Genomic DNA, 24,446 nt, shown 5'->3' with positions numbered 1-24,446 from the left:
AAATGAGGCCCTGGGAGACTGGTGGGGTGGGCGTGTGGGAGAAGTGGGTGAGGCCGTAGCTGTGTCTGAGCATCCCTGCTAAGGAAAGGGTGGTGTACAGCACTGACGCAGGCCGGAGGAGCCTGTGTGTGAGAGACTTGGAGAGTCCCTCGGCAGTTGGGAGTTTGTGACCACAGATGGCAGAGGCTAACTGAGGAAAGGTGACCACAATGGCAGCTGAGAAGCTAATGGTGTGGGTATGTGTAAAGGTCTTTGCAAGACACAATTAAAGGCTGTAAATAAGGCCTAGGTAAGTGGCACGCCACTTGAGAACAGAAGTGAGACCAGGTGACTGAGACGGCATCTGTGACAGTGTGTGATGGTGTATGTGTGTGCGCCTTAGCTACCATCAGGGACTGGGTATGCAAGATGGGGGCTTGAGTGAGGAGGTAGGAGAAGTGGCAATTTTGTCCCTGCACCAGAAACTTAGAGAGAGACCAGCAGGAGCTGTAAACCAGTGACTGGCAGAAACACCTAAAGGTGTGACTGCGTTTGTGTGCGTGTCAAAAACTGGTAAGAGGAAATGTTGGTGAGTGTGGCCAAATGAGGGAAGGCTGTAAGATGTAGAGTGTGTGTGTGTGTGTGTGTGTGTGTGACCCTCTTGGTAGGAGACTGGGAATCCGTGACATAAGAAATGACCCCCTGAGTGTGTGTGACTGAGGGAAAGTCTGAGAGGCTATGGGACAGAGTATGTATGTGAGCTGGTTCCTAAGAGACCTTAGTAGAGGCTGCAGACCCAGAATTGTATGTGTAACTGTATTTTTTTTAAAAGGGGGGTGGGCATCCCGGGTGGCTCAGTGGTTAAGCACCGCCTTCACCCCAGGGCGTGATCCTGGAGACCGGGGATCGAGTCCCACGTCAGGCTCCCTGCATAGAGCCTGCTTCTCCCTCTGCCTGTGTCTCTGCCTCTCTCTCTCTCTCTCATAAATAGATAAAATCTTTTTTTAAAAAGTAAGAAAACGACCAAGACCAAATGCGACTGTATGAGAAACCACTGATTTGTGCCAGGCCTGGGAGAAAGCCACTTCCTCCACTGGGACCACCTCCTCCGTCCCCTGTACTGGCTTCTCCCAGTTCTCCAAAACTTGAAATACTGGAGTTTCCAGGGCTTCACCTGGGATTCCCCTTCCCTCTTCTCACAAGCCCTCTCCAGGGTGGCCCGGTCCAGTCCCAGCATGTGAGACACTATTTCCCACACACACACAGCCCACCACTGGCAATGCCCACCTTTTTACCTCTAACCCAGACTCTGCCTCATTGCGCTTGTCAGAATCTCTAGAGTTTGGATTATTGATTGATTCATTCAGCACCTGCTTATTGAGCCCTGCAGACACAGCAGTTACCAAACCAGACACAAATACCTGCCCTTCGGGGAGCGAGTATTTTAGTGAAGGCAACGGACAAGCAACAGATAAATGCATCGTCAGGTGGCAGTGCAATAATTTCATGAGATAAGATGGTCTCACTCTGTCTAAATAAGAATGCTGCAGTCATTTTGTTGTGCAAATGTGGGAAAAGCCAAAAGTATCTATAGTCCTCTTCCCCAGGGAGTATACAGTTTAGGCCCAAAGGAAACATTGATTATAACATTATCACCAGGGCAACCAGTGATTAGATAAAACAGCCAACCAGAATCACAGGTTTCTAGGGGAGCTTGTTTCCACAGGATAACACAGCGACAATGTCTGAAGTCTTGGAATCTTAACAAGACCCCTTTGTTCAAAGCGTACTTTCAAAGGCAGGCCTGTATGATCAGGAAACAGAGTACATCTGTAGTAGATACAGATGTCAACACACCCTATTGCCCATTACATGAAACCAACATTCTTAACATTCTTAACAAAGTTTTAACACCTGACCAAATCAAATTCTATTACCTTGTTCTAATTTGCAGAATGGTACGTCTCTTTCCACAAATGCAGAGGAAATGAAACCTTGCCCTCCTAACATTTTTAGGCACCTTTTGTTCATTAGAGATTCCTGGTTTAAAAGTGAGCTCTGGAGTCTCACTCATCTGGGCTAATAAGAGAAGAGGGGCTCCTGGCCAGCTCAGTTGGAAGAGCATGCAACTCTGGACCTTGGGGTTGTGAGTTCAAGCCCCATGTTCGGTGTAGAGATTACTTAAAAAGAAAAAAGGAGGTAAGGAAGAAAAAAGAGCAAGTCCGTGGAGCTTGGTTTTTACCTGCACAGAAAAGGGGCTGAAGAGAACTTAATATTAACAGCAAAAGAAGGAGCACGTAGAATCATTTTTATAGATGACATCTACAATGAAAAAGAGGTGTCAGTGGCTAGAGTGGCTCTTACAGTGTGGACCCCAGACCAGCAAGCAGCATCACTGTCACCTGGGAGAGCCTGTTAGAAATGTTCATTTTTGTGTCTCATCCCAGACCTACAGAATCAGAAACAGAGGTGGGGCCCAGCACTCTGCGATTGAACAAATCTTCCAGATGGTTCTGAAGCACACTAAGATTTAAGAGCCCCTGGGCTACAGCGCAACAAGGGTACCATACCAAAAGGATAGCTGGGGAAGGCCTGTATGAGAGAGGGAACATTTTTTGTCTGTCTCCTCTCTTACAGCATAAGCGCCCCTCCAGGACCAGAATATTTGGCTCTCTTATTCTGCTCGGTCTAGTGCCAAGAATGGCATCTGACACCCAATAGGCACTCAGTAAATATTGAATCAATGTATTTAACAAACAGCCCCTACTGTATGCCAGGCACTATTCTGAGGATTTTTGAAAATCTTCAACTCCCAATCTTTGCAACAAACTGTGCTGTAGGCTCAGGGATGGGGCTGTCCCCTACCCCAGTTACTCTGACAGAACATGGCCAAACTGGCTCCCTCCCCAGGCAGGGGTGGGGGTGGTAGAGGGGGTAGTCCCCAGCTGGAACCCTGGGACAGTGATATCTCCAATTCATTCTCAAACCTTTCTCCCCACAATCCTCACTTCCCCTTCTCACTTCCCCCCACTGCTGACCTCCCCTGCCCACACTGACCACAGGCAACCTCACTTTCAGGAAAGAACGGGATGAAGCAATTGTCTCGAAGCCTTTTCCACCCAATGAGGAGGGATACACTGAGCTCAGTGCACCCTTGTTCCACACCCCCATGAGGTTGACCCCATCACTGTGGTAGAGATTGCATTTTACAGGTGGAGAAATTGAGGCTCAGAGAGGTTTAAGTGACTTGCCTAAGGTCACACAGCTAGGAAGTTTAGGCTCCATTTCTTCCTAGTAAGAATGTGTCCAAGGGGGCAATGACAGTGGTAATGGGTTACTGGGCAGGATGTGGGTGCTGGGGATACAGTGACAAAACTGGATCAAGGGTGAGGCAGGAAATAGGGAAGGGAGAGTGGGGCAGGAGGCTCGGGGCAGGGGTACCAGGAGAGAAGTGCAGAGACCCTGCATGACCCTCCCCTCCCCCATGCTGCTCTTTACCCGCCCAGTTCCTCCTGGCCCAGTTCCTCTTTGCCACTGATCCCAGAGCCAGGTCAGCCCATACAAAGCCGAGCCTCCTCTCTGGCAGGGTGGCAGGACTGCACGGGTGCAGCTCTCACCATGTCCACCCCAGGGCAGGCTCCTCAGTTGCTACTGCTGCTGTTCACCCTGCTGCCAGCCAAAGGTAAGTGCGTGAGGGCCCAACTGGCCTACAGGGGTGCCCAGACCCATCATACCCCTGATTGTGCCTGCCCCCCCACCCTGTTCCAGGCTCAGTCCCCATATGGTGCTTCACCCAGTATGAGGAATCTTCTGGCAAGTGCCAGGGCTTCCTGGGGAAAGGTATCCGTGTGGAAGACTGCTGTCTCAACCCTGCCTATGCCTTCCAGGAGCCTGGCAGCAAGCTCTGTCAGGCATGCAGGTAAGGAGGATCCTGAGATGCAGGGCCACCCAGAACTGGGCTCTTTCCTTCTCTGAAGTTCCCAAGGGTGATTCCAAGGCCCTGATCATGACCATGGCTCAGGGTTTCTCAGCCCCGGCTCTACTGACATTTGGGGCCAGAAAATTCTTTGCTGTGGGGGTCTGACCTATGCATTGCAAAGCTGTGTTCTGTAGCATCCCTGGCCTCCCACTAGATGCCAGTAGCAACTCCCCCAACCAAACTGCAACAACCAAAATGTGTCCAAACATTGCCAAATGCCTCCCCCACCTCTGCTGAGGCAAAATCGCCCCTGGTTGAGAACCACTGCTATACTTACATTCATTGAGCACTTCCTGCATACTGGTAGCATTGGAGGGTGGGGTACAGGTCAGGTGTATTCTGAAGGTAGCTCCAGTCCCCTAATTGTGATGACAGCTCATATTGAGTGCTTACTGCATACAGACATGTGGGGGTGGGTGAATTTGGGGAATTCTGAGGGCAGCTCCAGGCACCTAATCATGATGACACTTCACCTTCATTGAGCACTTCCAACCTACTGGATGCATTGCAGAGGTGAGAGGTAGCTGGAGGATCTCTGAGGGTGACTCTAGTCTCCTAATCACAATGCCAGCTTCCATGTAATTAGCCCTTACTGTATGCCAGACATGTTTTCTAACAGCTTACTGTACATCCCAGATACACCATGGGGATGGGGAGCTTGGGGATTTTTGAAGGCAGCTACCCTTCATTACCTCTAGTAATGTCAACAGTTCCCATCAATTTAGTGTTATGGTGTGTACAGGGGGTTGAGGATAGGTCTAGGGTATTTTTCTTTCTTTAATTTTGTTTTAGAGAGAGAGCACATGAGCTGGGGGCGGGGTAGAGGGAGAGAGACAATCTTAACCTCTGCGCGGAGCCCAGTGTGAGGCTCAATCTCAGGACCCTCTGAGATCATGACCAGAGCCAAAATCAAGAGTTGGACACTTAACTGACTGGGCCACCCAGCAGCCCCAGATCTGGGGTATCTCTGATGTGATCTCTAAGCTCACCAGGATGATAGCTACTATTTATTAAGAACTTTCTGTTTGCCCGCTAGCAAGCATGGGGATGCCTGGAAGGTTTCTGACAGCAGTCCTCGGTCCTTAGTTCTTACATTTGCTTGCTGCGTGTCTGGCACTATCCTTGGGGGATTCAAAGTGTTCCAGCTCCCCAATCATGAGGGTCAGTGATATTAAAGTACTTACTGTGTGCCCTCCTCTTGCCATTGAATCCCCAACATCCCTAAGGGGTAGGTACTCTGATCCATCCATTCCACATACGTTTATCCTGCACCCCCCCTTTACCTGTGCTCACTCTACAGTCCAGCACACCCCATCCTTGCCAGCTCAAACTAGGACAGGACACATGTGTTCCTCTCTGCAGGTCCCCACGATGGTCACCATGGTCTGCGTGGGCCCCCTGCTCGGTGACCTGCACTGAGGGATCCCAATTGCGGCACCGGCGCTGCATAGGCCGTGGTGGGCAGTGCCCCGAGAAGGTGGAGCCCGGGACCCTTGAGTGGCAGCTGCAAGCCTGTGAGGACCAGCCGTGCTGTCCTGGTGAGGAAGACCAGCAAGGCAGGAGAGCACTGTCTGTTACCTGGCTTTGGCAACCATCAGGGCAGAGGCCCTGAGGGGAGGACTACACCTGATATCTGTGAGGCACCAAGGAAGAGGCTGGCATGGCTGGAGGAGACTTGTGGGGGGCGAGATCAAAGGCGGCCTGATCCTTGTGGGCCACGGAGAGGATGCTGGCTTTTATTCTGTGGTGGTGGACAGAGGAGAGATGTGATCTGACTTGGGTTGTGACAGATCCCTCTCACTGTCCCGAGGAGGGCGGTCTGTATGTGGTAAGGGCTGAAGCAGCAGGACCAGTGTGAAGGCTACTGAAGTAGTCCAGATAAGCAATGATGGAGGACCATGTGTGGCAGAGGATGTGGGGCACGTGAGGAAGCAACAACCTCTGAATGGTGCCCCTGCTTCCATCCTGTCCCCATTTCTTCTCTCCCACAGAGATGGGTGGCTGGTCCAACTGGGGGCCCTGGACCCCTTGCTCTGTCACCTGTTCCAAAGGGACCCGGACCCGTCAGCGAATATGTAACCAACCCACCCCCAAGTGTGGCGGCCAGTGCCCAGGAAAACCACAGGAGTCTGAGACCTGTGACACCCAGCAGGTCTGCCCCGGTGAGTGAAGGCAACCACAGGGCACTGATGCGGGCACCCAGGGTGGATCTGGGGGCTATAGCACATGGTTGTGGGATAGTGGGAGGACCTCAGCACGTGTGACCACACCTGGCATCCCCCCCCCATCCCATCACAGTACACGGGGCCTGGGCTGTTTGGGGCCCCTGGAGCGCCTGCTCGGGTTCCTGCCACGGTGGACCCAGCGCACCTGCCGAGAGTCGAAGCCGCAAGTGTTCTGCACCTGAGCCCTCCAAGGTGCCTCCTGGGAAGCCCTGCCCAGGGTCAGACCATGAGAAGCGGCCCTGCTCTGGTCTGCCACCCTGCCCAGGTACACAGGGATGAGGCCTCGGACATTCTGTTCCTGATTCAGGAACAGATGCTCTGCCATCTCAGAGGATAGAGGTCTTAGAGCAAGTGACCGCAGAACTCTTCATTCTGGAACAATCTGCCTCAAGAGTCTAGGGGCTGAGGGGGAGATCGAGGTGGCCTATCTTCTCATTCCTTTCTCCACCCCCAACAGTGGCTGGGGGCTGGGGGGCGTGGGGCCCTGTGAGCCCCTGCCCTGTGACCTGTGGCATGGGCCAGACCCTGGAAAAACGGATGTGTAATCACCCTGTGCCCCAGCATGGGGGCCCCCCCTGCGCTGGTGATGCCGTCCGAACCCACATCTGCAATACAGCTGTGCCCTGCCCTGGTCGGTACCACAAGATTCCCTGTCTCCATGCCTAAGCCTCTCATCCATCCCTGCTGCCCAGTTCCTGCTGCTAATGCTTTGCTCCTGCCTCTCATTCCCCTATTCCCAGCCCTGTTGCTTCCGCCCCACCTCTGGTCCCCCAGCCCCACATCTGATCACCTCCACTCCTTCCCCTGGGTTTTCATCCCTTCCTCTGAATCCCCTCACTGGCTCCCTTTGGTGCAAGCCCTGGTTGCCCCTGTCTGTGCAGTGAATGGAGAGTGGGGGTCCTGGGAGGAGTGGAGCCCTTGCACCCGTCGGGGCATAAACAACATCAAGTGTAAGGCGATCCCAGGCCAGCAGACACGCTCCAGGAGCTGCAAGGGCCGCAAGTTTGATGGACAGCGGTGTGTTGGAGAACAACAAGATATCCGTCACTGTTATAACATCCAACACTGTGACTGTGAGTGCTCCCCACAGACTACACTGTGAGGATGGGCAGCCCCTGCAGCAAGAAGGGGTTTCTGACTCTACCATGGACCCCCATGTCCCTGCCACCTCTCAGTCTCTCTCTCTCTCTCTCTCTCTCTCTCACACACACACACACACACACACACACACACACACACACCCCACCCTGCTGAGACCTCTCATTCTGACTCATTGCAGGGAAAGGCTTATGGTCAGAGTGGAGTACCTGGGGGCTGTGCGTACCCCCGTGTGGACCCACGCCCATCCGCACCCGCCAGCGCCTCTGCATGGCCCAGCTCCCCAAGTTCTCGTGAGTGAGGGGGCAAAATGTGCTCAGGAGGGGGTCACGACAGCCATATGTGAGCAGTGATGGTGGGAGAGTCAGCTCAGCTCCCCACAACCAGAGCATCCACCCCTTGGGTCTATGGTACGTGCCTTGACGAGTGTTATCTCCCACCTGCAGGAAAAGGAGAGACACCAATGAAGCAGCTGAGAAAGAGGATACTGAGGGGGAGAATCAGTGGCCACTGTGCCCTTGGGTCTCTCATTTGGTCACTCAGCCATCCTGCCGCTCACCCAGGCTTTCCTGTGACCAGGCACTTGGCCCTCTTGGTCACCCAAGCTTGGGTCTGCCCCTAAAGCCACTCAGGCCTTCGTTCTCTTACTCATTCCTTCAGCCACCCACATCTCACTCAATGTCTCACGGCCTCAGGACCTGGGAGAGGCTTTCCCCCAACAATTGAAGACACACAGAACCCAGGTCCCATGGGTCCCCCCCAAAGGATACAGGTCAACAGGGGCCTGACAGAAGGCAGATGAGGAACAGTTGGTACAATGGAGAAGGGACTGATACCTCGCCCCAAGTCCATGTAGCCGATCGGATCTCACCTGGCAGGAAGGGGTCAGCAAAGGCATTCCCAGTGTTAAGACTGTGAGAGCAGAGTCCTGGATACTGGTGACCAGCTGCCCAAAGTTGGTTTATCCTGGGGGCCTAGGTGTTAACAGAGGGTAAAAACATCCTCCCTTCTTTATTTCCACATACCTCGAGCCACTAGATTAAGTGAGCTACTCTCCACTTGTGAAACACCTGCCATCTGGAAGTGGTCTCTGGTTCTGGGGTTTCTAGTAGGTCCTGAAGAAGAGTTAAAGGTGTTGAGTAGAGGTAGGAAGCACTTGGCAGAGTTGGGATATGAATGGATTTGATGGAGGGAACAGGGGTGAGAGTGAATGAATGGAATGCATGTCTCATGGGAGGAGCAAAGGTCCAGGCAAAGGTCCAGGCAAAGACCACTCTGGACATGGGACTGTGGATAAAGTGGAAAAGAGAGAGATTGTCTTGGGGCAGGCACCTGGGCCCCAAAACAAGGCCTTGAATACCAGGGCAAAGCATTTGGGGACTTTTCCCCATGGGCACTGGGGAAAGATGTAAGGAGTTTAGGAGGTAAGAGAAGGTAGGTATTGTCAACGAGTAACAATTACCAGCGTTTATTGAGCACTTACTGTGTACCAGACGCCACTCTGAGCACTTTACCAAAATTAATTTATTTATCCTCACTCAGCCCAGTAAGGTGGGTATTATTATTATTCCAATTATTCTCATTTTCCAGATGAGCATGGGGAAGATAAATTGCCCAATATCTCATAGGTAAAAAATAGTGTTGGGCACACAGTAGGCATTCATTATGAGTTTATTGAATGCATTCTTACCTTCCCTGAGCTTCTCCCTTCCATTCCCCCTCTAATGCCCCAGGCCAACCATTACTGTGGTCGAAGGTCAAGGTGAGAAGAACGTGACCTTCTGGGGGAAACCGTCAGCACAGTGCGAGACGCTGCAGGGGCAGAAGGTGGTGGTGGAGGAGACTCGGCCATGTCTACACGTGCCTGCCTGCAAAGACCCTCAGGATGAGAAGCCTTAACACCTGTCTCTTCTGCCCTGATCCCCTGACCTCCCAGACCTCAATAAATGAGCCTCTTCCCCAGGAGTGAAGCAGTAGCATCTTCTAGGCCAAAAGGCACAGCACGGGCAGAGTCGCAGTGGCTTGTTGTGGAAAACAGTTTTTCCATTGCGGCCACGGTTTGGCAGGAGCGAAGGCGCGAGTACCCATCCCCTCCCCGCTGCCTTAGCCTCGGCGTCTGCCCCTCTCCCCTCCTTGCGCCATGTCCCAGGGCGTCCGGCACATCCCTCTGCAGAGCTCTGCGTTACAGGCTTTCTGGTTGGTCACTCGGCCCGGCCGGCACTTTCTGATTGGCCGGCGTGCTCGAGGTTCCCACCCGTCGGAGCCTCTGGGCTGGCGGGTTGCGCATCAATCCAGGGCTGAGCCGCACGGCAGAGGCGGCAGAGGTGTGGCTGGGGTTGGCACCCCGCCGGGCGAACACCTGCACCCACCCACTCCCAACAGCCCAGATCCAGTGCTGCAATTAGCAGAGACCCAAAGCGGGGTGGCGGTTGGCCGGGGGTGGACTGAGGAAGTGCCTACGAGGTGCTCTGAGCTGGGGCGGGAGCGAAGAGAAACCAGAGTCAGCATCTGCCAGAAGGAGCCCCTGAGACAAACCCAGACACAGATTCTTTTAGTCTTTATGCACCCATTCAACACTTTTATAGCGTCTACTGTATAGAACGAAGTCTGGGCATCTGGGGTGGAGGAGGACTGGTAGAAGGAGAGGACATCTGAGTGAGGGAACAAACTCAGAATATGTGATCCTTTCGTTGAACATTTTTTTCCAACCCTTATCAACGCCTACTGTATACTAACAATAGCACTGGACATCATGGAGAACAGAGGAGTCAGAACAGCACGTGTCTCCACAGTGAAGGGAACAAACCCAGACACTAATGCTGTTAGCATTTGCTCATTCAATTTTGCACTAATTAGCATTTGCTGAATGCTGAGCCCCTTGCAATGAGACAAATCATAAGAATCATCATAGTTATGGTATTAGCTAATACTTAGTACTTGCTGTGTGTTTGGTAGTGTTTTTAGACTGCAAAGCACAGATTTATTTAATCCACAACAAACCTATAAGGGTCAGTATTATCATTATTCCCATTTACAAAGGATTAAACTGAGGCACAGAAAGGTAGCGGGCTGGACATTTGAAGCATGGTGTGTGCTGTGAGTGGAGGGACCCCTCCGCACAGATGGGAGATGTGTGACACCAAGATTCTGTCAAGGTGTTCACCTCTCGGGGTTGATTTCCCCCCCAAAATAGGTCAGTTGATGGGTTGAAGTAAAGACAAAGTTGAACTTTTGCTCATCTTGGGAAGAATGAGCTGAAGTGAATGATTCTGGTTGCTACTACAGGGTATAAGTGTTATGTGTCTACAAGAAAGTGGAAGTTTGTGCATTACGAGGTACATATCTGTGTGTGTGTCTGTGTGTGTGTGTGTGTGTGTGTGTGAAACACAGACCTATGGGTCATGCAAGAATTAAGGATGTATTGAGTATATGTGGAGAGTACATAAAGTTAGAACCATGTGTGCACTGTAACAATCTGAGTTACAGGTGTGTGTGTGTGTGTGTGTGTGTGTGTGCGTGCACACATGTACATGTGCATTCAGGTGCCATGGATAGACAATATGTGTGAGTTATGAACATGGGTACAATACTGATTACAAACATGTCGGGGTGCATGTCTCAGAGGCATTGCTCACCAACGCACAGCAAAGAAAATCATTCCTGGAGCCCCTCCTGTCTGTTCATTTCTGCTGGAGAAGACAGAGACAGTGCAGAGGAGCCTGACCTGTGCCTCAGGGAGTTGAGACAGTCCTGAAGGGAACCCTCATTCTTCTGCAAGACAATCTACAAAACATTAATTTCTGGAAATTGAGCCATCTGGAGAAAGGGAGTGATGCTGGGGGCCATGAGTACTTGAAGCCTGGGAATGGGGTTCGTGGGAAGAGTCATTCTGGAGACAGATTCCCAAGGAGCCCAACTTCTGGCTCCCAGAGGAGCCAGAAAGGTCTGTAGACCTGCAACTGCTCCTATCCGCCAGAGAGGGCACCATGGATCCAGCACAGCTTGTTTACTTCAGTTACTGAGCAAAAAACTGGGAAGCACAGACTTCTTTCTATATGTTGGAAAAGACCTGATTCTTGAGAGTTCCCCATCTGGGGAACATTGGGATATGGAGTGCCAGAGATAGCATCCAGGAAAGGGAGGGAAGGAATGGCCAAAGCAGAGGCCCGGAGGTGGATGAGGGAGTAGAGGGTAGTTTGGAAGTATTGGACTTGAGGACTGTGGGAGGCTAGAGGAAGGGGGAGTGGAATCTGAGTCCAGGGGAAGGGAACACTTCCTGGGTGAACTTGGCCAAAGACAATCCTTGAGAGAGAGGTAAAGGACATTCCTGGCAGAAGTCACAGCACATGAGAAAATATAGAGGCTCTCTCCCCCGCCACACACACACACACACACACACACACACACACACACACACACACCCTTATAGATGGGTCAGGTGATCATCTTAACAGATGAGGAAACCAAGTCTCAGAGGGGTTAAGTCACTTTCCCAGGGGTATGGTGGAGGCCTAGTTTGAACCTCAAGCACTCTGACTCTAGATTCCACACCATTACTACCTTGTTTAAACAGGCCAAGGATTTAATGAATAAAAAATAAACGAATAAGTGGATGATTCACCTGAAAATCCTACAAGCAGAAGAGACTCCAAATCTGCCTATTTCTTACCATATCTTCTTCTACCTCACTTGGTTAACCATCCTCACTGGCCCACAAGGACTGGCTCAGTTTGGTCTCTGCTAACCTCTCTGACCCCATCTCCTGCCAGAACTCCCACCCCTGCTCACTTTGTTCTAGCCACACTGGCACCTCTTTCTAGCACATTCTTATAAAAAAAAAAGGCATGGATCACAAAGTGAACATGGCCCTTTGGAAATGAATTGGAGCTCTTGGATTTCTTTATCTGTAAAATAGCAACGTTTCCTACTCCACAATATTGTTGTGAGGGTTGGATGAAACAATACATGTAAACAGCTTAGCTGGGTGCTGTCAACAAATGATCGTTTTTAAATGGATTCGTACTTTCATTGTAGTCAGGATCTCACAGGAGCTTACAGGATGGCTTCCACAGGTCCCCCTCTGCTGGACTGTAAAGGTCATTTGCTCATGTGGCAACATTATTTGGCACCTACTGTGTGCATACCCTAGGATGGGTCCCTCTCTGTCTGTAGAAACTTCTCTGGTGCAGGGAAGACAGCCAAGGGAACTGATGATATCATATCAGGTGGTTATGTGGGTTTTGGCTTATCCAGGGCAGAGGGATGGGAGCATATAGACTGAGTGTATGTGTCTAGGGCCCTGGGCATTGGGGGTGGGGGTACAGAGATGGACACACATCACATCTGGATCTTCGGGGAATGTGTCTGTGTGGCAAATCTAGGTTTATCATGATTGTCAGTGAGTATGTCATTTGGGTGTGCATGTTCGTATGAGTTTCCCTGGTTCTCTGTGTGTAGATGTGGTGCCTGTGTTTGTGTGTAGGCATATATGCATGCGTGTATGCATGCATGCCCATGTGTGTTACCCTGGGCTTGTGTATGTCTGCATGGATACCTAGATCGGTGTATTCTCCGTCTGTATGTGCCTCCGTGTGTTTTTTTTTAATTTTTATTTATTTATGATAGTCACAGAGAGAGAGAGAGAGGCAGAGACACAGGCAGAGGGAGAAGCAGGCTCCATGCACCGGGAGCCGGATGTGGGATTCGATCCCGGGTCTCCAGGATCGCGCCCTGGGCCAAAGGCAGGCGCCAAACCGCTGCGCCACCCAGGGATCCCCCTCCGTGTGTTTCTTTACTTTTGTGTGTGTTTATATGTATCTCCACGTGTATGTCATTCCTGTGTGCCTCCAGGCCCCAGCAACCCAGGGCAAGGGTGTGTACCCCCCAAGTGTCCAAGTCAGCCTTTCTGATGCTATGCCGCCCCCGCACCCTCTCTCTGCCTGACTGAGCCCGTATGGATATGGGAAATTGATTTCCCCCCACAGGGTACTGCGTGTGACCCCCATCCGTCGCGGTGAGGTTATTTCTCTACTTTTGAGTCTCTGCGTGTGCCTCCATTCCCCCCATCCCCCCCATGCCTTCTATGGTGAATATCAACACGGGGAACTGAGTAACTACAGAGAATCCTGCCTGTGAGTGAGACTGGGTGTGAAAACCGTAATGAGGCGGGGTGGGGGTCTTGACTGACCACTCACCTCGACCCTCCCGACAAGTATCTACCCCGCCCCCACTCCCTAAATTGCGCATCCCCAATCGGACGAGGGGGAGGGGAATCAGGATGCGGCGTGGCGCGTGCGCACTGCCGCCTTCAGCACCACGGACAGCTCCTTCGCCCCCGCCTGTCGGCGCGCGCCACCGCCTCCCCAGCACTGAAGGCGCGCTGACGTCACTCGCCGTTCCTCCCCAAACTCCCCTTCCCAGTCGCCTTGGTCGCGTCCGCGCCGCCGCCTGCCCAGCTGGACAGCACCACGAGGGGCGCGAGATAGGGGGGTACGGGCGCGACCATCGGCGCTGCGGCGGCGGCGACTCAGCGCTGCCTCAGTCTGCAGCGGGCAACGGAAGAGTCGTGTCGTGCCTGAGAGCGCAGCTGTGCTCCTGGGCCCCGCGCGGTCCGCCCCCGCGGCTCCTGACCAGGCTGCTCCTAGGACCCCCTGCCCCACGCCGCAGCCATGAACTACCTGCGGCGCCGCCTGTCGGACAGCAACTTCATGGCCAATCTGCCAAATGGGTACATGACAGACCTGCAGCGCCCGCAGCCACCCCCGCCGCCGCCTGCTGCCCCCAGTCCCGGAGCCACGCCCGGTCCCGCGACTGCCACTGCCGAGAGGGCCTCCGCGTCCGCCCCTGTGGCCTCTCCCGCTGCCCCTAGTCCCGGGTCTTCGGGGGGTGGTGGCTTCTTCTCGTCGCTGTCCAACGCGGTCAAGCAGACCACGGCGGCCGCGGCGGCCACCTTCAGCGAGCAGGTGGGCGGCGGCTCTGGGGGCGCAGGTCGTGGGGGCGCTGCCGCCAGGGTGCTGCTGGTCATCGACGAGCCCCACACCGACTGGTAAGCCACTGCCACGGATGTCTTCCGCGGGCCTGGGTCCCCCAGATCGTTCCACGATGAGCACTTATCAAGCACCTTGTGTGCTAGGCACCTGGTCCCCTAACCCAAACCCTTTTCCCTTAAATTATTATGCTGGGCACTTCCTGTGTACCCCGCCTTTGCCCCCACCCAGGCCTTCTCCATCTATACAGGGAGCAGTTATCGGGCGCTTGCTGTGTACCTCCTTTCCCAAAGCTTTGGCTTCAGTATATCCTGTGAGCATTCGAGAGCCTAATGTGCCTTGCCCTCCCCAACCCTCACCCCAAAGACCTTGTCCTTTAATGGATCTTGTGAGCATTTATCATTTACCTGCAGTGTGCCTTATCGCAGAGCCCTTCCCCAAAGCCTTGGGCTTCCATGAATTTTGTGAACATTCACTGAGAGCTTGCTATGTGTCTTGTCCCCCTCAATCCTTGCCCTCAGGCCTTCTCTCTAATAGAGCTTGTGAACATGTATCCAGACTGTGGTATGTGCCCCACCCCAACCCTCCCTCCAAAGACCTTTTAAGCTAGTCAGTGAACACTGATTGCCTGCTGCGTATCCCATCCCATCTTCTCACCAAGTGCTGCCTTTAATGGATTCTGTGGGGCTTTATTGAATCCCTTCTGTGTGTCCCAACTCTAAGTCCCTTCTCCAAGGACTTATTTCTCCAAAGGATCTAGAAAGCATTTATTGTCTGATATATGTGCCCTATCTCCAAATCCCTTTCTCAAACATATTTTGCTCAAATGAGTCCCATGAGCATTTTTGAACCTCCTGTGACTCATCTTCAGACTCTCCCCAAAATCCTTTTCCTCCAATAGATCTAGAAAACATTTATTGAGTGTCTCCTCTATCCTCCATTCTCAAGCTACTTCAAAGACCTTTCCTTTGGTGAACCCACCCAGCATTTATCACTGGCCAGCCATGTGAGCCTTCTCTAAAGCTTCTTTCCTCCAGTCTGTTCAGCAAGCATTTATTGAATGCCTGCTGTGTACCCCATCCCCAAAGCCTTTCCCCAGTGGCTTCATTCTGCATGTATTGAACGTCTGCATGACCCAACCTTAGACTTTCTCCATAAGGGCTTGCCTCCAATTAATAGAGTGATCAAATACCTCACACTTGTTGTGTGCACCATTTCAATACTCTTTCCAAAGGCCTTTTTCTTTTCATCACTCCTTGGAGCATTTGTGGAGCACCACTGTGTGCCTGATTCTGTGCCCTCTACACAAAAGCCTTTCCTCTCATGGATAGAGAATCAAGCTTACATAGATCAAGCTTCTGCATCCCCATTCCCCTTCCCCGAAGACTTTTCCTCCAATGGATCCAGTGATTGTATGCCCATCCCTAGCACCCCTCCCACAAAGACCTTTTTTTTTAATGGATCCAGTGAGCGTTTATGTATTGTCTGCCAGGTGCTCGATTCTAATCACCTCCCCCAAAGGCCTTTTCCTGCAATGGCCCCTGTGAGCATTTATGGAGTGCCATCTGTGTGCTCTATGTTCACACCTTCTTCCCAAGGTCTTTTTATTTTAGTGGATCCAGTAAGCATCTATGCAGTGCCTGCTGTGTGGAGGGAATAGACACCCCTTCCTTACCCCCTTGAAGAACCTGTGTCTGTCATAAAGCCTCTCCTTTCTTTTAATAAATCTAGAGCCCAATTTATAAGGATTACCCCTCCCCACTCCCTCTCAGTGTCCTTAGGGTTTCCTCTCCCAATCTTAAATCCATACCCCGAAAGTTCTTTCTTCTATTTAAGCCAGTAAACACTTATCAAGTTCCTATTATATAAGGGCCATTCTCAATGTCTTCTTTCCAAGTCTGGAAGTTGCTGTCCCATCTCAAGACTTCTCTTTCCAGGGGCCTACTTCAACCTAAATTTATTGAGTACCAGCTTTTTACTAGTTAGATCACCCCTCCTTCACCCAAGAGCCTTTACCCAGCAGCCTTTCTCTCTATTCAGAGCCATTTATTCATTCTACAGATATTTATTGCATACTTTCCCAGTGTCAGAGTATGGGAGGCCTCCATTTATTATTACTATATATGAAGAAGAACCCTCCTCCAGTTCCCCTTCCTTCTAACCCCAACCTCCAGCTGGATTCTCTATACCTTTTTCTCCATTCAACCCCACAATCGCTTAATAAGCACTTATTGCACACCAAGAACCCCATATTCAATGCATCTTCCTCTCCCCCTCTTGAAGCCCTAGTTCACCCTTCAACAATCTCCATCTGACCTTTGACACTACACAATCCATAAAGTTCCATGTGCACCTACTGTATTCTGGCTAGGTCCCCTCCCCCACTTAGTAGCCATCTTGCCAACTACTCTTTCCACTACCACCCCCCCACAGTTAATCCAAAAAGCATTTCTTGATCTCTGACTGTATTCTTTTCAAAAAACCGCATCCCTCTTTTCTCCATCAATCCATAAAGCAGTTCTTGAACGCGTACTAATAATTCCTTCACCAGCACCCACTCACAAAGGAGCCATCTTCTTGGCTAAATTTGCTCCATTGAAGTCAACAAACCTTAAATGGGGCCCCTGCTGAATATTAGTAATCACTCTCCTTTAGACTTCCCATCCCCACTCCTACACTACAGGAAGTTTCTTTGCTGCATTTTTCTTTGTCCCATCAAACATTCATTAATTATCTACTGAATACCAGTAAGACCCTCCCTCTTTCAATAATTACAACTCTGGTGTTTTCCATTTTTTTTCTAAGTTGTCCAGCAAGCATTTATTGAGCACCTGCTGAATTCAGTGAAAGATTCTTCCCTTCCCCTTCTGCATCTCAGAAACACCCCTTATCCCAACAGCTGCTCTAGTCTTTTCTTCCATTCCATCTAGCAACTATTTATTTAGGATCTACTATAGATGGGGTGGGATGGACAAAGGGCCTGTGTACACCAGGTTCAGCGTGGGAAACAGAGACTTCTGCATCACCTGCCTGCAGATATTGCAAGTATCATCTGACTTTGAGGATTTCAGCCTGGAATAAAGGAGGAGTTTTTGCAAACTCTGTAATGGACTGTACACCTAGATGGAGTCTGACACCTTTCGCACCAAACCTCACTACTCTCACCCTTTCCTGGGTCTCAAGTCCTCTGTGGCTTATAGTTGCAAACCCTGAGTTAAGAATCATCTCCCATTTTTATAGATAATTTAGTCCAATGTCCTTCAAACTGTGGGTCACCTAATGGCTTGTGACCAGCATTTCATTTACTTCATGCAGTAGTATAAATGAAAATAGAATATAACAAGAATATGCTACACATAATAAGTGGAATTATTATTATTTAGTGGAACTGTTACTCCAAGAAATTTAATCAGTAATGTATGCCATATATTATATTTGACATATGCTATATCATACATTTGCTATATAATAACTTTATAGTATAATACATATGTATGTGTATATTTTTCTTCATGAAGTGGAATAAGATAGACTAGGAAATACCAGACTCTGTTGCACGTAGTATAGGTAATCGTTTACTGAAACTTTCATTCCAATTATATATGTATATTTATATACCTTCTAGGTACATATACACATAGTATGTAATATGCAATATATTATATGTTATATAAGCCATACTGTATTATATTTGCTGTATAACATCAGAGGTGTCATATAAAATATATTACATATATAGGATAGGTTATTATGTATCTATGTATATAGTGGGTTATATAAACTCTATCTTTTATTGTGGCTTCTTGTCTTAGACTTCCCTGGAAGCAGGCCCTGAGACTCTGAGGTTTGTGTGCAGATTTATTGGGGAGAGCTCTTGGGAACAACACCTGTTGCGGGGGAGGAGTGAGGGAAGCAGGATTTAGAAGAGGGAAAGGTTGAGCTATGATGCAGCCACAACAGAAACCTCAGCCAATCCTCTGGGAGAGCTCTGGAGCAAGGATGACCCTTCAGAGTTACCTTAATCGAGGTGGGGTATCCAGGCTTTTGTATTTTTTTTTTTTAGGCTTTTGTATTTTTACAGCAGTCAATCATTAGTCACAAGCTGCCCCCTGGGAGGAAGCATAATCTTGGGGAAGGCAAATCCCTGCTGCAGAGGCCAGTTCCCAGTGAGGGACAGCGCTGTGAACCTTCAGCAGCAAATCTTCCCAGAAGCTGAGAAATAGATGGGAAGGCCTGAAAGTGGGGGTGGGGAGTGAGGATCGAGGGGAGCACAGAATCCACTCCTTGTACTGCTCTGATCCACTTGCTTCTTAAAGCAAGATCGCCCCATCTGGAAACAGCATTTCCAGGATTGTAATTGGTCTTGTCTTCTGGGGGAGACTTGAAAGAGCATGGTTAGTGGGATGAATGACATCCTCCACTGATGCTGTTGATAAAAGTGGCATAAATAAATGATATGCATTGTCTCCTTCTTCCACTATGCATTCTAGATTCCCCTGACCCTCAGCTAGCACCTCTCTTGGGCTTAGTGGCTTACCTGTTGAATGATCCATTCCCTCATCCTTGAGGGATTCCAGAGCCCTTGGTCCTCATGCCCTTCCCAGGCTGTGGCTGCTATACTTGTTCATTTCCTTGCATGGTTGTGCAAGGAGGACCAACAGATGCTGAAGTGGATCACCTGGGTGCCAAACATATTCCTCCCTGCTCCCACTGTGTAATAGCAATCCCTGAACGTCCTCCTGACATTTCAGGCCATATACCCCTGTGAAGTGATTCATTCCTCTTCATATCCACTGGCATGTAAAACCTGAGATATCCAGGTGGCATCCATAGCTTAGAATGTAATAGGATTCTTGCTGTGTCCCCTGGTAGCAGTGTTCCCCCTTGGAGAACCAGGACCTCTAACTTTGCAGAGCCTTGAGGGAACAGGAAGCACACATTCCAAAAGTGGATCACTGGGATCGATGGTAAGCTGGGCCTCTCCTTTCACCTCTGAGTTCCCAGACCCATGTATTCTACCCATTGGGAGCAGAGTATAAACAACGGGCCATTGATTTAGGGTGTTTTGGAGGATGGTGCCCCATTCTTTCATGGTATCATTTCTTAGCTGTGGCTACAAAAGTTGTTCCAGGCCAGCAGCTTCTGGGTGGTATTATGGTATATAATGTCATCAGTTGATTCCATGGACATGGGCCCACTTTGGCACCTCCTTTGCTGTCACATGTGTCCTTCAGTTTGATGCAGTGTTATGAGAGATCTCATACTGGTGGATCAGATATCGTGTAAGCCCTTGGACAGTGGTACTGGCGATGGTCCTGCAATCAGGAAAGGCAAACCCATATATAGAAAATTCCAGTCAAAATGAATAATTTGTCTTTCCAGGGTGGAAGGGGCCCAAAGTAGTCAGCTTGCCACAAACTGGCTAGTTGGTCTTAAGGGATGATGCCATGTCACAGGCTCAATGTTGGTCTCTGTTACCAGAAGATTGGACATTCAGCGATAATGCTGTAGGCCCCACTAATAGCCTCTATCTCTGCTACTCTTGCTACTTCATTCATGTACGCATCTGCTAGCACTGCGGTGGCTGATTTGAGAGGCTGGCTGACATCATCTGGCTGACTCATTCTGTCTACCTGGTTGTTTAGTGCCACTTCCATTGTGGATGCTGTCTTGTGGGTGTTAACACACAATACAAAGATCTTCACTCCTCACTTTTTGCCCACTCCCATGTCTACCCCTATATGTCCACCCACATTTCCATGTCCCAGACCTCCTTGTCCTGATCTTTTTTTTAAGTTTTTATTTTAATTCCAATTAGTTAACATGCAGTGCAATATTAGTTTCAGGTCTGCAATATAGTGACTCAACACTTCCATACATCAACTGTTGTACCTCACCTATTTAACCCATCCCCCCACCCACCTCCCCTCTGGTAACCATCAATTTGTTCTCTATAGTTAAGAGTCAGTCTGTTTCTTGGTTTGTCCCCCCTCTCTCTTTTTCACTTTGCTCATTTGTTTTGTTTCCTAAATTCCATAGAGTGAAATCACATGATATTTGTCTTTCTCTGTCTGACTTATTTCACTTAGCATAACACTCCTTGTTCTGATCTTCTAATATTTTTCCTTCAGGGCCTCTAATCAGCCAAGCCATCTACCACTGCCCCTCAGTGAATATATTCTAATCTTGGGCCATTTTTCTTTCCCTATTAAGTAGATTACTGGGTGCATAGTCCAAAGCTCTGCCATTGGGAGCTCTGCCACTTTCAGGACCACTCTGAGTGGGGCTATCATACAGCCACTGTCCATTTTTGGCTTCTCCCCACATACCAAACCAGTCATTTTTGAACCAAGCTTAGGCTTTTTCTTCCTTCCTTCACCCACTGGTTGTAAGGGGTCCCCTTGGTGAGCTGAGGGAGACACTAGTACAATAGTGGGGATGACATGGGCATCTAGATTACCTGCTCAGGCAGCTTGCTCAGTCCTGCTTGAGCTTGATCCCAGCTGCTGGGTCCATCTGATGTTATTACTTGGTGGGCCTGGCAGGACCCAGCTCACAATGGGCACCTGGATGCACAATCACTTGGTGCCCCGTAGTCAAGCATTCTGTCTACCAGAGCCCAGTACTGCACCAGGAGTTGTTTCTCAAAAGTCATGTAATTCTCTGCTTGCAGGTGGCATGGCCTTGCTCCAGAACCTGAGGAGCCTCCCACTCAAACTTGCCATAAGCTCCAACTGTATCTTTTCCCACTACTGACTTATTCGGTATCATAAGATCTTCCAGATCATATGGCATCCCATTCAGCCTTATGTTATACCTGAAATATGAATCAGAGCAGTATCTCCAGGTATGGAATATGCTGCCTCTAGAACCTGAAGACACCTACCAAGTGTTGTGCTTTTTTCTTCATGGTGGGAGGTGTAAGATCCAATGCTTTGCCCTATTATTTGGAGGGGCTGTCCTGGAATGCCTTGGACCACTGTATCCCAAAAACTTTCGATAATGTGGCAGGCCTCTGAGTCTTTGTATGGTTTATCTCCTACCCTCTGGAGTGCATGCGTCTTATCAAGACAATGTGCTAATCATCTCTTGCCCAATCAATATGATTTAATATAGCAGCCCAGTGTGATATTCTGTGGGATGTCCAGATGGCCCAGTGCCTTTGGACCATATGATGACGCAGAATGAGAAAGATAGCATAGCCCTGTGGCAAGACCATCAAAAAATATTGTCGTCAGTCCCATGTGAATGTGAAATGTTTCTGATCCTTTTTTCTGATCAAAATAGAAAAGAGTGCATTCAGTAAGTCACCTCAGATACAGCCACCTGCGTATCTGAGGTTTGCTCTAGCAATGGCAGCACATCCAGTACAGCTGCTTCAATTAGGGATATTGCTTGGTTGAGAATGTCTATAGACATTCTCCAGGACCCAAACTGATTAATTCAGTGGAGATATGATGGGACTAACACCCCTCCATCCTTTAATCTCTCAAAGTAGCATGACTTTCCACCATCACTCTTAGGATAGATATAATATTATCTTTGATTTACTGATTTGATCAGGGGAGGGATGTGTAGTTTCAGAGGCATCCGTTTGAACTTCCCCACTGCAATAGCTCTTACCCCTACAAGCCAAGGAGCCCATGTAGGGGTTCTGACAACTACAGTTATGTCCATTTTATTTTTTTAAAGATTTTATTTATGTATTTGAGAGAGCATGAGCAAATTCCAGTCAAATTCCACTCAGGGATCATGACCTGAGCTAAAGGCAGATGCTTGGGACGCCTGAGTGGCTCAGTGGTTAAGCACCTACCTTCAGCTCAGGGTGTGATCCTGGAGACCCGGGATCGAGTACCACATCAGGTTCCCTGCATGGAACCTGCTTCTCCCTCTGCCTGTGTCTCTGCCTCTCTCTGTCTCTGTGTCTCTCATGAATAAATAAATAAAATCTTTAAAAAAAAGAAAGGAAAAGATATCAATGAAATTAATCTCCTTGTCTGCTTCTCATTTCTTTTTTTTAAAAAAGGCAGATGCTTAACCAACTGAGCTACCCAGGCACCCCCAGATATGTCCATTTTAATTACACATTTGTGAATGACGGAAGTGACCACTGGGTGAACCTGTGGACTCAATGGACCCATTTTGAGCAGAACCTGGGACAGGACTTCAATTATCACCTTACCACTACTGTGCTTCTTGTTATGGCTGGTACCACTCTTACCAGCATATTCCTTATTGATTTTGTAAGTGGGGTATATCCTCTGGGCCTTCCCATAGAATATGATCAGCTGAAGAGTTTTCTAGACTTACCTAGTATATCTTCTCTAACATGTCTGTTTCTTTGAGTCCTTTGATCCTTTCTTTCACAGTCTGCCATGGAAGATTTGGCATTTCTGTTTCACTTGGTATTGACCATTGTTTGCTCCAGGGTTCCACAAGTCATCTCACAGTATATCGGCAACATCAACTTCATGTTCCACCTCTTTGGCCCATTGTCCTTAGGACTCAGTTTCATGCATACTTTGACAGCTCCTGTCAGTACATATTGGCCAGGTCTTTCAGCTTTTGTGTATTTCTTTCCTTCCTTTGCAAGCTTAGAACCTCTCCAGTTAGGTATTCTAGGATTTGACCCTGCATATAGATCTGTTTGCTAAGAGGGGAAGGGGGTAGATTCTGAAAGGGGCAAGCATTATTTTGTAAGGCATCTGCTTCCTTCAAGGCCTCTGTATTATCTTCAGGCAGAGGGAAGGTCTATACTCTAACAAGGAGAAGTGGACTACTTCTGCAGGCCCAGTGGGTTCAGGTGAATCAACAAGTTCGAGGTGTTACATACATCTTCCCAGATATCCCCATCCCAAGTCTAAGGGCTTCACTCTTGTCCTATTAGGGCTCTGACCATGGCATAGGAGATGTGCTAGGCCTGAGAATTCAACCTTCTCCAAAGTTTTGTTACACTTATGATTATGCTCTAAGCCCCTGGTTCTCCCCTCTGTCTGCCCTCCAGTTGTAGAAGATTGGTATTTCCTTAAATGTATCCAAGGGGGTCCTCTGGCTTTCTCATTTTGCTTTGAATTAGTGATTACTCACCCTGAACATGTCAGATCTTTCTTCAGCTAACCAATGGTGTTTAACAAATAGTCACCCAGGTCTGCTTACCATTTCCCTCACACCTCCCAAGTGCCAGGGATATTTCACCAACTGGTGCATTCCCTTCTATCAGTATCTCATTAGAATTCACCATCAGTAAAAGTTACTGCTACCCCCAAACGCCAAGGGCCCACACCATAATTCTCACACTCATGAAAATACACTCGACACTGTGCCTCTTCCCACTACTGACACGTCCAGTATCATGGAATCTGCCAGATCATATAGTTCAAGTGGCATCCTGCTGGCACCACAGCCCAGACCTGCTGCCAAGTGCTTTATGTTGCTACAACATGTTAAGGGCTATCTGTGCTCCACCCCCACAGACGATGGTTCCTCATTGCCTGCTGGCTGCTGGGTGACCCAATTCCAAAATGGCATTAGAGTCTTTTTTTGTAGTTTGACATCTCTGGCACTGTTTTAGGTTGGGTTCTCTGGAAACAGATTTTGAGGCAGGTATTTGTATGCAGGAGGCTTACTGGGGAGTGCCTTTAGGATCAATGCCTGTAAGGAGGGCAGGGTCAGGCAGAGGGAGAAACTGGTCCACGATGCAGCTGCATCAGAGGCCTCAGCTGATCCTAGGGCAGTGATATGGTCCTTCTGAGTCAGCTTGTACTGAGGCAAAAGGGCCAGCCTTTGTACTCACTCATGGGCCAGATATAAGACATGGGCTGCCTAAAGTAGATATAATCTTGGCCAAAGCAGTTCCCCATGACAAGACAGTTCCCAGTGGGACATAGCCATGGGCTGTCAACAGCTGATATCTGGGTGCGTTGGCCCTAAAGAGGACATCTGAGCAGAGTGCCACAGTATTCACTACACTTGTGGTCAAAAAAGTTTGAAATACAGTGACACAGTCTACATTCGTCACTATTTTATACATGAAAAATGTGCAGATCTCAGAGAAATTCTCTTCCAACACTTGTGTGCAGACAGTATCAGTAATGGAGTGCGTGTGTGTGCGTGCGTGCGTGTGTGTGTGTGTGTGTGTGTGTGTGTGTGTGGAGGGGTAGGGAAGGAGGAGGGGGAGGG

The 24,446-nt window shown here is 49.4% G+C and overlaps 2 protein-coding genes across 3 annotated transcripts in view; both read left to right on the top strand.

Annotated features, from left to right (window-relative positions):
- The first annotated feature begins 3,505 nt into the window (after positions 1-3,505).
- Positions 3,506-9,238, top strand: CFP (complement factor properdin). The gene is made up of 9 exons (XM_055337389.1): positions 3,506-3,661; positions 3,748-3,898; positions 5,321-5,496; positions 5,950-6,120; positions 6,257-6,448; positions 6,641-6,814; positions 7,065-7,256; positions 7,463-7,574; positions 9,015-9,238. The coding sequence occupies exons 1-9, from the start codon at positions 3,598-3,600 to the stop codon at positions 9,178-9,180; spliced, it is 1,398 nt and encodes a 465-aa protein (XP_055193364.1). The 5' UTR covers positions 3,506-3,597; the 3' UTR covers positions 9,181-9,238.
- Positions 9,239-13,844: 4,606 nt separating this feature from the next.
- The window catches only part of SYN1 (synapsin I), a 50,054-nt gene continuing 39,452 nt past the window's right edge, over positions 13,845-24,446 (top strand). For both annotated transcript variants that reach the window (XM_055338403.1, XM_055338402.1), the window contains exon 1: positions 13,845-14,326. In XM_055338403.1, coding sequence (XP_055194378.1) covers positions 13,950-14,326 — 377 coding nt within the window. In that variant the 5' untranslated portion in view covers positions 13,845-13,949. The remainder of the gene's footprint in view (positions 14,327-24,446) is intronic.

Source organism: Nyctereutes procyonoides, unplaced genomic scaffold (genome assembly GCF_905146905.1).
Source record: "Nyctereutes procyonoides isolate TBG_1078 unplaced genomic scaffold, NYPRO_anot_genome, whole genome shotgun sequence".
Classification (NCBI taxonomy): domain Eukaryota; kingdom Metazoa; phylum Chordata; class Mammalia; order Carnivora; family Canidae; genus Nyctereutes; species Nyctereutes procyonoides.
The sequence above is the reverse complement of the archived record's forward strand: the minus strand, read 5'-3'. Positions and strand labels throughout refer to the sequence as shown.